Source organism: Megalopta genalis, chromosome 3, assembly GCF_051020955.1.
Source record: "Megalopta genalis isolate 19385.01 chromosome 3, iyMegGena1_principal, whole genome shotgun sequence".
Classification (NCBI taxonomy): domain Eukaryota; kingdom Metazoa; phylum Arthropoda; class Insecta; order Hymenoptera; family Halictidae; genus Megalopta; species Megalopta genalis.
In genome coordinates, this window is record NC_135015.1 from 29,425,866 (window position 1) to 29,439,286 (window position 13,421).

General features: G+C 33.7%; 1 protein-coding gene across 1 annotated transcript; it reads left to right on the forward strand.

The window, feature by feature from the left end:
* The first annotated feature begins 3,714 nt into the window (after nucleotides 1-3,714).
* LOC117222070 (uncharacterized) lies at nucleotides 3,715-12,304 on the forward strand. The gene is made up of 5 exons (XM_033473545.2): nucleotides 3,715-3,947; nucleotides 4,942-5,024; nucleotides 8,613-8,846; nucleotides 10,048-10,191; nucleotides 11,925-12,304. Exons 1-5 carry the CDS (start codon nucleotides 3,794-3,796, stop codon nucleotides 12,090-12,092), a joined length of 783 nt encoding a protein of 260 aa, XP_033329436.2. The 5' UTR covers nucleotides 3,715-3,793; the 3' UTR covers nucleotides 12,093-12,304.
* The last annotated feature ends 1,117 nt before the right edge of the window (nucleotides 12,305-13,421 follow it).

Here is a 13,421-nt window from a genome sequence, read left to right on the forward strand (position 1 = left end):
AACGAACAATAACACTTTAAATTATCATAAAATCGACGCCTCCCGCCTTTCCCGAGAAGCGTTCCACAATAGGCGCTTTCACCTTATCTCACAAAGTATTCAACGCCAACAATAAAATCCACCGTCTAATTCCTTCGTAATGATGTCCGCGCGAAAGCGGAGTCAGTCCATCGTCGAAGAAACCGCGCAACGTCTTCACGGCAAAGACCTCAAAGCGGTCAAACACTATTAAGCCCGATTAGCGCGTCGGCGACCGCGGAGTCAACACCCGTGAAATTCATTAAACTGGTCCCGTATTAAAATGTTCCCGGTAAAGCTCTAACCGTTTCGTCGGGGTGGAAACGGTCCGAGGGACGACACCGTGTGTGGAAAGAAAAAAAAGCCACAGCTGTTTGCTCCGCGGCTTCGGCCTGGCCGCCGCCATTCCGTTCGATCCTAACTCGACGGCCGCATCAGCGACGGGGATTACGGGCCATCCGTCTGTAAAATCACATACAATCGCTTGTGACAATCGAAGTTTTCCACATTTGTTGCTAAAGTGAATCCCATTCGTTTCGGACCAGTGGTAGGTTATGTCAAGGCTATTAGGTTACGTTATTTTTACTGTAGGAGTCAGAAGACACCTGTGTAAAAATGTTAATTTAGCTGTATTTATGTCTCTTAAAGTGTTAATTTATCGAAAGGGTCGAAAAGACGTCTTTTTTTACCGAAAGGTATCAATAGGCAATTCTTGAAATGTTAATTCAAGGCTATTTTTATCAATGGGATCAACAAAAACACCTGTTTGAGTTGTAAATTAACAGTTTTTTTTTTTACTAAAACAGCCAAAAGACTTTCTCTTACAATTAATTTAGTACTATTTTTATGAAAGGAGCCAAAAGACTCCACTTTGAATGTTAATTTAGCACTATTTTTATCGAAAGGATGGAGAATACGCCTGTTAGAATGTTAATTTATAAAAGGGATCAAAGGACTCCTTTTAGAATTTTAATTTAAAATTATTTTTCAAGTTACATATTGTCACTTTTCCATAATTAACTTTCAACTTTTCCCATAGTGAGTGTAAAATGAAATTAATTTCGAGTAAAATGAAATGATAGACCGAGAAAAAAGATAGATTCATCTCATTTTTGTGATATATGTATCAGCGTGTTTTACGTAACATTTCTGTTTTACGATGTATTTAGTGTTACAAAAATTTGAAAATTATCCGTAGATCTTGTCACGCTGATTTCAAATTCGGTCACCAGAATGCATTCACCACGTCAGGATTTTTGAAGAAAAATCGATTTAAATGAAGAAGCTACCGAAATCGTGATTTTTTTTTAGTCGAAATGCATTGACGCCCGATGTTATTTTTTTCAAAATCCTGAATTAGTGGATGAATTTTGCGACCGGATGCCATTTATCTGGAATCTAAAATATCAAGACTTCAGCCACTGTGTATGTAGAGAAGACTGGTAAAAATAGTCTTATTTCCTGACAGCCGGTGACCGGGTCAATTTCGACCCAGATTATTTAAATCGTTCATTCAATTACTTAATTTCCGGCAGTTGAAAATAAAATAAATTATTGCTTCACTAGGAACACAACGGAGAGGTCGATGAATAGACTGCGGATTTCATGCGCTTATGATCGAAATGGTTAGGTGAAATTAAAAACAAAAAGTAAGAATATTAAAAGAATTTAAGGAAGAAAGAAATTTCTGCCCGACTCACGTTTGTTGCAACTGACGATAATGTTTACTTGGAATGGAGACCCGCGGTCTATTGATAAGTCAGCAAGAAATATCTTTAGAAATCAATTTCGAAATATTGCTGAATAATGCTTTGGACTATTATAACAAAGGAACATTATTATACATTATATACATTATTATATATATTATATATATATATTATATATATAATATTATATTATAATATAATAATTTATATATATATATATATTATATATAATATAATATTATAATATATATAATATTATATTATAATATAATATAATATAATATATATATAAATTATTATACATATTATAAACATCGTCTATAGTACAGTTGTGAAAATGGTCCGCCGTCCGACGGTTAAAGGAGTGTAACTTTTAATCAAAGCGCGTTCGCAGGAGGCGTGCCTTCATGCCAGTGGAAAGAGAGAGAGAGAGAGTAAGGCTGTTTTTCTATTAACATTTCCATTAACTTACTGAGACCGTCAAGACCGAGAAAATTACAAAAATGTCAATACGCTGGGCACTCTCTGTGCCACCGTAAAAATAACACGTAAGATCCGGGGAAACGCCAGAGACGAAGGGAACTTTGAAAACTGCGAGTGTAAGTGGACAGAAATTTCAGCGAGGAAAAGAAACGGATACGATTAAAGTTACAGGATGTTTTTGATTAACAGAGGAAACTTTATCCCCCGATCGTTTGAAACTTTCGTCTCTCCACTAGTCACACATCATAAATTGTTCGAATGAAATCGCTATTTATTTTCAAGACAACGAAAAATACCATGCGAATTAACGTAATGGTGAAATTGTTAGGAAATTGTGCTCGGTTTTAAGCAGCTTTGTTACAATTCTAAATAAAAGAATTATTCGAGATCGAAACAATTGATGGCGTAATTGCTTTTGAAAATTTAAAGGACACTTTTCAAGGCGATTAATAACCTTATATAAATGAACAAGATGCTTGCTGTTGCAGAAATTGCCAGGAAAGTCTGCTCAATTTTTTAAGTAGCTTTGTTACATTATTAAATAAAATAACTATTCAAGATAGAAGCAATTGCTTTTGGTTTAAGAGAAAGGCTTCAATTGAATTGTTCAAATATTGCTCAAATTGTTTTAAGCAGCTTTGTTACAATTCTAAATAAAAGAATTATTCGAGATCGAAACAATTAGAGACACTATTGCTCTTGAAGTAAAGAAATTGAGATCCTCCTAAAGACTTTATAAAAGAAGTAAAAAAGGGACTCTCCAAGTACACGAAGAAATTCAATGAGAAAAAACTACTTAGTTAAATTACTAAATTAAATCATTTCCGCAAGTAATAGGAAAGTAACAAATAAGAAGGCATACAAAAAAATCAGAATAAAAATCAGGTAAAATCAGAATAAGCTGCGAGCACATTCCGCATGTCTTTCTTATTATTTAAACTTCCCCTCTCTATCAATGAAAAAACTGTAGAAGGACATATAAAAAACAGTATAAAATCGAAATGAGACGCAAGTACATTTAGTTCGTAAAATTTTAAAGAAACGATAGCATATTTTTTTCATTGCCGTATGCCAATATCAAAATCTTTGGTATATTAATTGTTCTTGGAGTAAAGAAGATTTCTTAAAAATGGCGCGGAACAAAAACAGTTTCGAGACGGTGAGCAAAGAAAGGTCCGAACGCTAGGTAGTGTATTCGATAGCGATAAAAAAGGGACAGTTGGAGGCTGTGGAAAGGGGACGTCGCGTTTTCTCGTGTAAATATTAATATTGGTCCAGCGGAGAGTCGCGAGAGCGGATCCAGTGAAAGTGCCCGTGTCCGTGACAGTAGTAACGTAAAGAAGCATCTTTTTCCGCTCGTCTTCCGATCGGCCGGATGCGGAAACTTTCTTTGGCACAAAGGAAAAAACGCGATCATCGGACACGGAGCGGAAAGAAAAAGAACCACGGGTCCAATAAATCTCCGCCGCGATCCCATGCGATGTTCAGTATCGGTATTCGTTTCTTCTACGAACTTCCGGTTGGTTATTCTGCCAGCGTTCTTCGAGTTCCTGCGATTAACGAGCTCCGGAATTTTCATCGATATGGCGTCGTTCGTTCATATCAGACGTCTTGCTGCTTCGTTTCTTTTGGCGACGATTTTCCACCATGAATTGGCGGTTGCTGGGAGGGTCGAGGGGATTCAGGGTGACTTCCGGTTGACGAACGACAGCGAGGTCGCTGCTAGCGAGCATGCAGGTACGGTGCTGTTCGCTCGAATAGCCTGATCTAGTTTTTAAATATATTATTGATAATGCGAACGGAAGCTTTTTCTTGATTTTATATTTTTTATTTATGTCGTTTTTGTACGTGGAAACTGAAAAGTGTTTATGTTACTCGAAAGTATAAACAGAATTTTAAAAAATAGTTTCTAAGTCATGTCACATGAATAACTTAGCTTTCAAAATTAGGTGAAGATATACTTGCAAATTGAAATTTCAGTTTCGCTGCGCTCGAGAGATGACTCTGAGGCGCCACTGAAAATTTTTATATCGCATAAACGATATTTATATTATATATAAATATTATATAATAATATTAATATATAATAATTATATAATATTTTTATATCGTACCTGCATTATATGTATTTAAAAAACTGTTAAACCATTGCGTTCGAATACGGCAACACCGTATATTCATGTCAAAGCGACATTTTTTTCTAATTATTATTATTTTTTTTTCGTACTGTAAGGTAGTCGTATAAAATTCATAAATAAAAACCAAAAATTTTTTCGTTTATTAATTTCTCTAAAATTTCGTAGCGGTACGATCCTTTTTATCTCATATCGATTTTGAGTAGTAAAATCACAATTTTTACAGAATTTGCTCCCTTATTGCTGGTAATATAATCCGAGTGCTAAGGGTTGAAAGCGTTGAAGGGTTGAAAGTTGCATGAGTCATAATATTCAATTTCATATGCATAAAATACATCAGGTTATATGAAAAAGAAACATTGTTTGTCAGAAAAACTATTCTGGATTTCGCGGAAAAATGGCTTCGGGTGTAAAGGGTTGAGTTGGAAATGTCCTCTACAATTTTCTCGATAAGAGTGAGATTTTTCAATTTAGGTTAGCGTTGTAATATTGTATAATGCCAATGTAAAATGAGACAGTAATATTCGAAGACATGTGAACTTCATTGGAAATCATGATGGGAGGTACGAGCTTTTACTCGTAATTAATTCAAACAGGTGGCAGCAGGCAAGAAGAGAAGGGTGGTGGCATGGAACTCCACGAGGACCATCGAGATATCGGAGAAGAGAAGGGTGACAAGGTATAATTTCATAGTTATCATACTATAACTAATAAAACCAAAATATTATACTGTCATAGTTATCATACTATAACTAACAAAACCAAAATATTATACTTTTATAGTTATCATACTATACTAGCAAAACCAAAATATTACACTATATTATATATCAACAGATTTATTTTTGTGCAATTGTATTTATAAAATATGATAGCAGAGTCAATCACTGTGGGTTAGCCAATTACTGTGCCTCTGGTTTATTTTCAAGCATAATTAACTGTGTATATTTATCGAATAAGACATATTAAATTTTTCTTGTTTAAATTCAATTAATTATTTATTTGTCAAAATTAAACGTGGAAAAGACGGAAATTTTTAAAACATCACAAAAATTATTTCAAATTTTTGAAAAAGAATTTGCGACATTTTCTGTAAAGTTTATGAAAAAGCTTAAGAGACAATACTGAACGAATGAAGAACGATGTTCAGTAAAATATATTGTCGTAGGCATGATAGCACAATGTCAATTATATTGGAAAAACGCATTGAGATTACGGAACAATGATACGTTGATTGTTTATTTGAACATTTGTTTTATGTTTCAATTTCTCGGGAGTTTATTTACAGTGCACAGTAACTGAATTTATGTTTACGAATTATTACGAATTGATTACGAATTACGATGTAATTGTACTGAGATTAAGAAATAAAAAATAATAATAGGTAACAAGAGGGGTTGAAAAAAACCATGTGAAGGTTTCGAACAGAAGGATATTGTTGTTGTGTCCACTATGAACAATTACTCTCATAGATAAATTACAAACTAAATTAATATTTTATTTGCAAATAATAATCGAGTTTTTTATTAAATAAAATAAACGTAAAAATGTATCTCACTTCTTGATTGTTCTGGGCCGTAACTTGGAGAATTGTATTTCCATTACATTATACTGAAATTACATTGCATTTCGATTACATTGTATTTTAATTACGTTATATCTTAATTGTACCGTATTTCAATTACGTTTTATTTAAATTATATTGTACTTCAATTACATTGTATTTCAATTACATTATAACGAAATTACAGTGTATTTCAATTACGTATTCATTTGTGTGTGTGTGTGTGTGTGTGTGTGTGTGTGTGTGTGTGTGTGTGTGTGTGTGTGTATTATTCAATTGTATCTCAATTATGCTGTATTTCAATCACATTATATTTCAATTGCGTTTTATTTAAATTACATTGTATTTCAATTACATTGTACTTCACAATTACATTATATTTCCATTACATTATGAAATTAAATTGTATATCACTTACACTGTACTTCAATGTACATAATATTTTAATTAGATTATATTTCAAATTACATCGTATTCCCATTTCATCGTATTTCAGTTACATTTTACTCCAATTACATTCTATTAAAATTACACTCGTGATTAAAGCAATTAGTAATTGAATGAACCGAAAGCTTCGAATTACGTAATTGAATTACAATGTACTTGAATTAGCACAACTCTGTCATCGATTTTTTTCCTCGAATTTGTTATCTACGCTTCTCTAAGGAGAAGCTGCAAATACTTCCTAGTTAAAACAATCAAATTAAAATGAAAACTGCAACCGCGCACGCGAAGATCCACTGTACACACAGTTGTTATGTGGAGCTATTACCATCGTTCTGTAAAGGATATAAGATTTCCCCCCGATTCGTTCACGTGCCCGTGGCTCGTCATTGTCGACGTCCTCGTCGACGACTCGTTCCCTTTTTACCGGCCGTAATATTAGTGTCCACCGCTGCCGGGGATTATTTATTATACGGTCGTTTTTGCGCGAACGACATGCTTGCAGCTCGGCGAACGACGGTTTCTTTCTTCGGCCGGGGACATATTCGTTGTAACGATGCGAGACGCCGGCCCGTCGTCGTCGTCGTCGTCGTTTCCCCGTTTCCCGCTCGACATATTGCTTTTCACTTTTATTCCGAGCCGCGGGGCTGGCCAGGCTTGACCGGGCCAATTAATTCGCTCGCGAACTCGTTACCCGCCGCTTTGAACACAACCACGCGCCTATATTTTCCGCCGAATTTTTCGCCGGCACGTGCGTCCCCGTGATCGCCGACTCTCCGGAAATCGTTTGCGAACCGGGGCCGATCCCACTTTGAAGTAACGCGCGACGCGTGTTACGCTTTGCCAACGCCGATTTTATTATTCCACGGGTAAAATCGAAGTTAACGGGGGGGATTTCTCTGGCAAACGCGATGTTTGGAAATTCAACGGAAATACAATACCGCGTCGGCGCACGCTTTTGTTGTATTTGTCGTAATTGTTTCGGTATTTGGAATTTTTCGGACACGCGTATCCCAAAAATTCCGGCACGATTTTATTCGAGAAATTGTTTACTGGATTTCATTCGATTTTATCGAAGGTCGAATTAAAGATTCCATGAAAATGCGGTGGCTGAAATAATGGAAATAGATACGTTGCAAACCTATGAGGCATTTTAGCAAGAACATTTTGCAATATGCAATCGTTATATTAAACAATACGCAACCGTTAATGAATTAGAAAATGGTATCATGGTGGCATGGTCTCTCAAATCGCATCGGAGACGCTGCAGAAATGAATAAACTCAAAATGTCGTAGAGGTATTAAATATTAAGTTTTCTTCGTAATCAATTAATTTCTAATTGCATTTGTGATAATCTTTTGTATACAAATACGAAAATATTAAGTGAATCTACGTTTACTTGAAATTTACGAATTTTTGTAATATTAATATGATAACGATATTAGTAAAAATTATGTTATTTAAATAATTATGTGTTTCATTAATTGTAAACGTGTTTCGTAACGAATCACCTGTCAATAACAAAAACAGAAATGTTACGTAAAATGTGCTAAAAGAATGTGATAATCTTACTATGACTTTGATCACTATAGTAACCAGTAGTCAGAATTGCGTTAAACGATGATAATTATCACGATGAGATCAATAAATAGTAATAAAAATGTCATTAAAGTCATAATTTATAAATAGTTACCTCCAATAATTATGTACACAAATTTTAAACATAATAACTACTCACCAAATTTTATTCTTACCAAAATATTTATATATTTATTATATATTTATTATATGAATATTTATATATTCATATATATATATGAATTCTTCTTACTAAAATAATTATATTATTCTTGATAATCAATAATACAAATTTTAATCTTAATAATTACTAATAAATATTTAATTTTTAGTTACCACTAATAAAAATTTTATTCTTAATAATTGCTAAGAAGAATTTGATTCTTAATAATTATTAATAAACATTTTATCCTTAATTATTACTAATTTATACTTAATTATTACTTAATTATTACTAATAAAAATTGGCTTCTTTATAATTACTAACAAAAATTTAGTTCTTAATAATCACTAACAAAAATTGTGTTCTTTATAATTACTAATAAAAATTTGATTCTTAATAACAATAATTACAAAATTGTTTAATTCATGAATTTATAAACATTTATTATTTTAGAGTGAACAAAATAACGAGATGTATCGTTTTCCTATTCTGATAAATCGTATTTCTTGTCGGACAGGGTTACAAGGTCTTCCACGAATTCGATAAGGGCGAGAAGGGTCACCACGACAAAGAGAATCATAAACAACAATACGACGAGAAGGTGGGCGAGGAGGAGGAGAAACATGAAGCGGCTGATCATTATGATGAAAGTCATCACGGCGAGAAAGGTGAGAAAACTGGGGAATTCGACGAAGAGGGGAAACATCAGAAAGGATACAGCACCAAGGGAGAGCACAGTATTTCCAAGAAGGTTCGTTGACATCACTATTAACAATAATAAATGTACAATTGTTATTCGAAACAATGGTTTATTCGTTGCTTCCGCTCTCCGAATGATTTTCCTAAAGAAATTTACGGAAAAACTGAGCTACTGAAACTTCAAACAATAGGAAGATTAAGGGGGTGTTGCTGTCTAGAACACGTTTTCTCATTTGTGTGGTATTTTTTTTATAAAAAAAAGAAGAGTAACATCTTGCATTGGTGTTTTTCATATACAGGGTGGGACATTTGTGAAACGAAACACCTGGATAACTCGCAGGTTTTTGACAATAGAAAAAGAAGTGTCAGACAAAAGTGCTTTGATTTGGAGGGGTACATTGCATTATATCAATAATTTTTTTATAGGTGGAGGTATAGAGGACATATGAAGGTCAACCTTGTTTTTTTAAATGGGATGATATATCTTTTTATTCACATTTTGATAAAGCTTTTCAAGACGAATACATTGACCTATAAATAAAGGTCATTCAAGGTCACCCTGTACATCTGTTACTCTTCAACAATGTTCAAAAATTTTTACAACGAGAAAAAGTCAAAACTGTTGGTAGTACAGTCCGTAGCAAAAAATAGTACAGAAATTAACGGGATTATTTATTTATTTAATATTGCAACCAGGGTTTTGTTTTATGAGGATTTGCAAAATACCACTATAAATATACACAAATGAAATAGGGTTAAATTTTACCAGTCTAAACAATATTCGATTTGAATAAAAAGAATTTTTATGGGAGTATAGTGCGACAAAATAATAGCACATTTCACTAAAAATTATGTATAGCAATAAATCAACGAACGACATTTAATGCACAATATTTTGCGACTTCTTATTATTATCGCGAATCTATCAAAATTATTATTTTATAAATTGTTATTTACTTCGCGTAATGATCCGCGTTACAGAAATTACTTTGTTTAAGTAAAGTCAACTTGAGAATACTTCGGAAAATGCTGCAGCCGATTTAAATCACTCTTAATTAATTACGGCGTCGTTCAATTATCGAGCACATCGCTCGCGACCTTATCGAGTCTGTCAACGGAACAAAAGTTTCGCGTGGAACTTACGGGAGTCAGTTAATTTTCCGAGTATCGAGCGAGCTGCGACGTCGGTAATTAATATAGTAATTAAGGATTTACCCGGCTAATCTGTCGAAGCCGATTATCCGCTGTCGTAGGACGAGTACGAGAAGAAGCACGACTTCTATGATGAGTACCACGAGGACGGCGAGAACGAGAAGCACGGCGGCTACCACCATGAACACGAGGGCAAGAAAGGTGGCCACCAGAAAATGGGCCATGTGGACTCTGGCCATAATGAGGTACGTCAAAGAGGATCATAATTTCGACGAAAAGGTGTGTCTCTATCGAGGTTATCCGTCTTCGCTTCTCCGATTAATTGAGCCGTTTATTTTAAAAGAGGCCTAAGTCCATTTTCCAAAAATTTGAGCTAGCTATTTTAATATTCATATTTCTACGTTATGCAGGATGTCATAAAAATTATGTTACTTTCGGGAAACAGAGGGTTCCTGAGGTCATTTGAAGCAACTTTTTCCTTAGCGAAAATGCAATCCGTTGCTTCGTTTACGAGTTATTAACGAAAAACGCTGACCAATGAGAGGCGAGCTCAGCGCCGCAGGGCAGGCGAGCCAATGAGCGGTCGAAGCACAGTTCCGCATATTGGCTCGGCCGCCTCGCGCCAGCATATCTCGTCTCTTATTGGTCACCGTTTTTCGTTAATAACTCGTAAACAAAGCTGCGAATTGCATTTTCGCTAAGGAAAAAGTTACTTCAAATGTTTTGAGGAACCTCTCATTTTCCGGAGATACTATAATTTTGGGAAACCCTGTATATAAAATTTACAAAGTCAGTAATTCAATAATTCATTTGTTCTCTCTCCTTTTTTCTCTTCTTACTATTATTATATTCCTCATCCAAGTTGTTGCCTTCGAAGTTCCCCTCAGTAAAACATATATTTTATATTATGGCAATATATGTATATACTACCATATATAATAATATATAATAATAATATAATAAATAATATACAATATATAATAATACCATATATAATACCATTACCACTTCCATTCCTCAACATTTGTTAATTACGTGTGATATCGTTTCAGTTTTTTCATTGCAAAATCTGCACATAATTTTGGGACACCTTGTGAATAATTTCATTTCAGCAAAGCCTCTAGAAGGCAATAATCTTTAGAATAGAAAAATAACTTTTGAAACACATAAACATTGTACTACCATGTTATCAGTTACCAATATCTTTAAATTTATTAAAACGCAAAATCCTTAAGTATCTTTTTTTTGAATGAAAATGAATGGACTTAGCCTATTTTTAAAATAAATGACTCAATTGTTTAGTTGAAAGTTCATTTCTTATCGAAAGAAAGGGAGAAAATCTGCAACTTTGATGTAACATTATGTTCGCAACGTAATTTCGTTCGAGTATACTCTACCGGACCAGAAGATAGCATACTTCAAAAGTAATGTGATTTTTATTTATTTAACGATTCGAACAAGCTTTCGTTTTTATACATTTTTGCGAGAAAACCAGTATAAACGCGCACCCAAACAAAATAGAATTGAGTTTCGTCAATCTTTTGATCAACAATCAATTTGAAAAATAAGGATTTTTAAAGGGGAGACACAAATATTAATCACTAAGTATCACTCGTTGATTTACAGCTACACATAATTTTTAGTTAGATGTGCTGTCATTTTGTCCCACTATGTCTCCTTAAAAATTCTTTTTTCCTTAAAAATTCTTTCTCGATAAAATTGTATAGACATTCGATCCTATCGAAATTCAATTCTGTTTCATTTGTCTATGTTTATAGTGGTATTTTGCAAGAATGAACAAAACAAAAACCTTAGTTGGGACGTTAGATAAATAAAACTCACGTTAATTTTAAAGTGTGCCATCTTTTTCACCCGAAGTGTGATTGAATGTTCACAAAAGAATTTAACTATTTTTATAGATATTCAGTTGAGGCGTAGAATAAACTAAAAACTGATTAAAATCATACGAATATTCCAGCATCATCACGGCAAAAAGAAGAAACACGAAGAGGGCCGCCATCACCGAAATCAGAAGGGTCGTAAGGCCGCCGAAGGCCACGACAGTCATCATCGCGACGAGAAGAATTACGGCAAAAAAGGCGGTCATGAATCTGGGAAGAAATGGTTCGCTAGTAACGGCCAGTAAACATCTTTTAAAGAATCTAGGTTCCGCGTGACGACATATGTACTCCATTTGACAAGAGAAGTTTCTTCTCACTTGTTAATTTACGATTCATTTGCATATTAGTGTTTACGTTTCGTTTTATCAAACGATTTATCATCATTTGCGCAATCAGAACGCCGAAAAAATGCGAACATTTCTACGAAAGTTTCGGGTGCAGCTAAACCAGTGTTGGACACCAGACGATTAAAATGTTCGATTTGATTAAATGATTGATTGAAACGATTAAAGAATGATTTATCGTTGAAACATTGACGATTGAATTAATCGATTGACAAATGCAATCTTCAGTTTAATCGAAAATCGTCGAAAAATCGTTGATTAAATTAATCGATTGATAAATGTAATTTTCAGTCGTTAATAATCGGCATTAATCGTCGAAAATCGACGATTCAATTAATCGGTTGATAAAATTAATATTCAATCGTTGATTATCGGCATTAATCCTCGAAAGTCGGCGATTAAATTAATCGATTGATAAATGTAATGTTCAGTCGTTGATAATCGGCATTAATCATCGAAAATCGGAGATTAAATTAATCGATTGATAAAATTAATAGTCAATCGTTCATTAAAGGCATTAATCGTCGAAAAATCGGCGATTAACTTAATCGATTGATAAATGTAATTTACAATTAAATGTAATTACAGGCATTAATCGTCGAAAATAGTTGATTGAATTAATCGATTGATAAAATCGATTTTAATCAATCGTTGATTAAAAGCCATTAATCGTCGAAAAATCATCGATTAAATTAATCGATTGATGAATATAATGATCTGTCATTGATTAAAGGTTTTAATCGTCGAAAAGTCGACGATTGAATTAATCAATTGAATAAATTAATCATCAGCTGTCATCTGAAACCATTAATCGTCGAAAAGTCGACGATTGAATTAATCGATTGATTAAATTAATCATCGATTGAGAGAGGCAATTAATAATTGTTCATTTTCGAAGCATTTCCTAGGATATTTTTACGTAGTTCCGTCAAGAATTATTTTTATCATGTTTATTTACATTATTATATTTTATACGAACATATACAATTTTACATACACAATTAATCGGAATTAATGATTGAACTTCTACCTCAATCGCTAATTGCGTTTAACAATTGGAAGAGATTTAATCGTTAATTGCGATTAACAATTACGAATCAATCTTTTCCATTGAATCGCAAGGACGATCGAATAATTACTTCGAAATGTACCGCGTTTCGTTGACGGAACGAGCAAAAGATGGTACTTTCACGTGTAATTCCACGATTCCTCTGCAGCCGTTTCTATTAT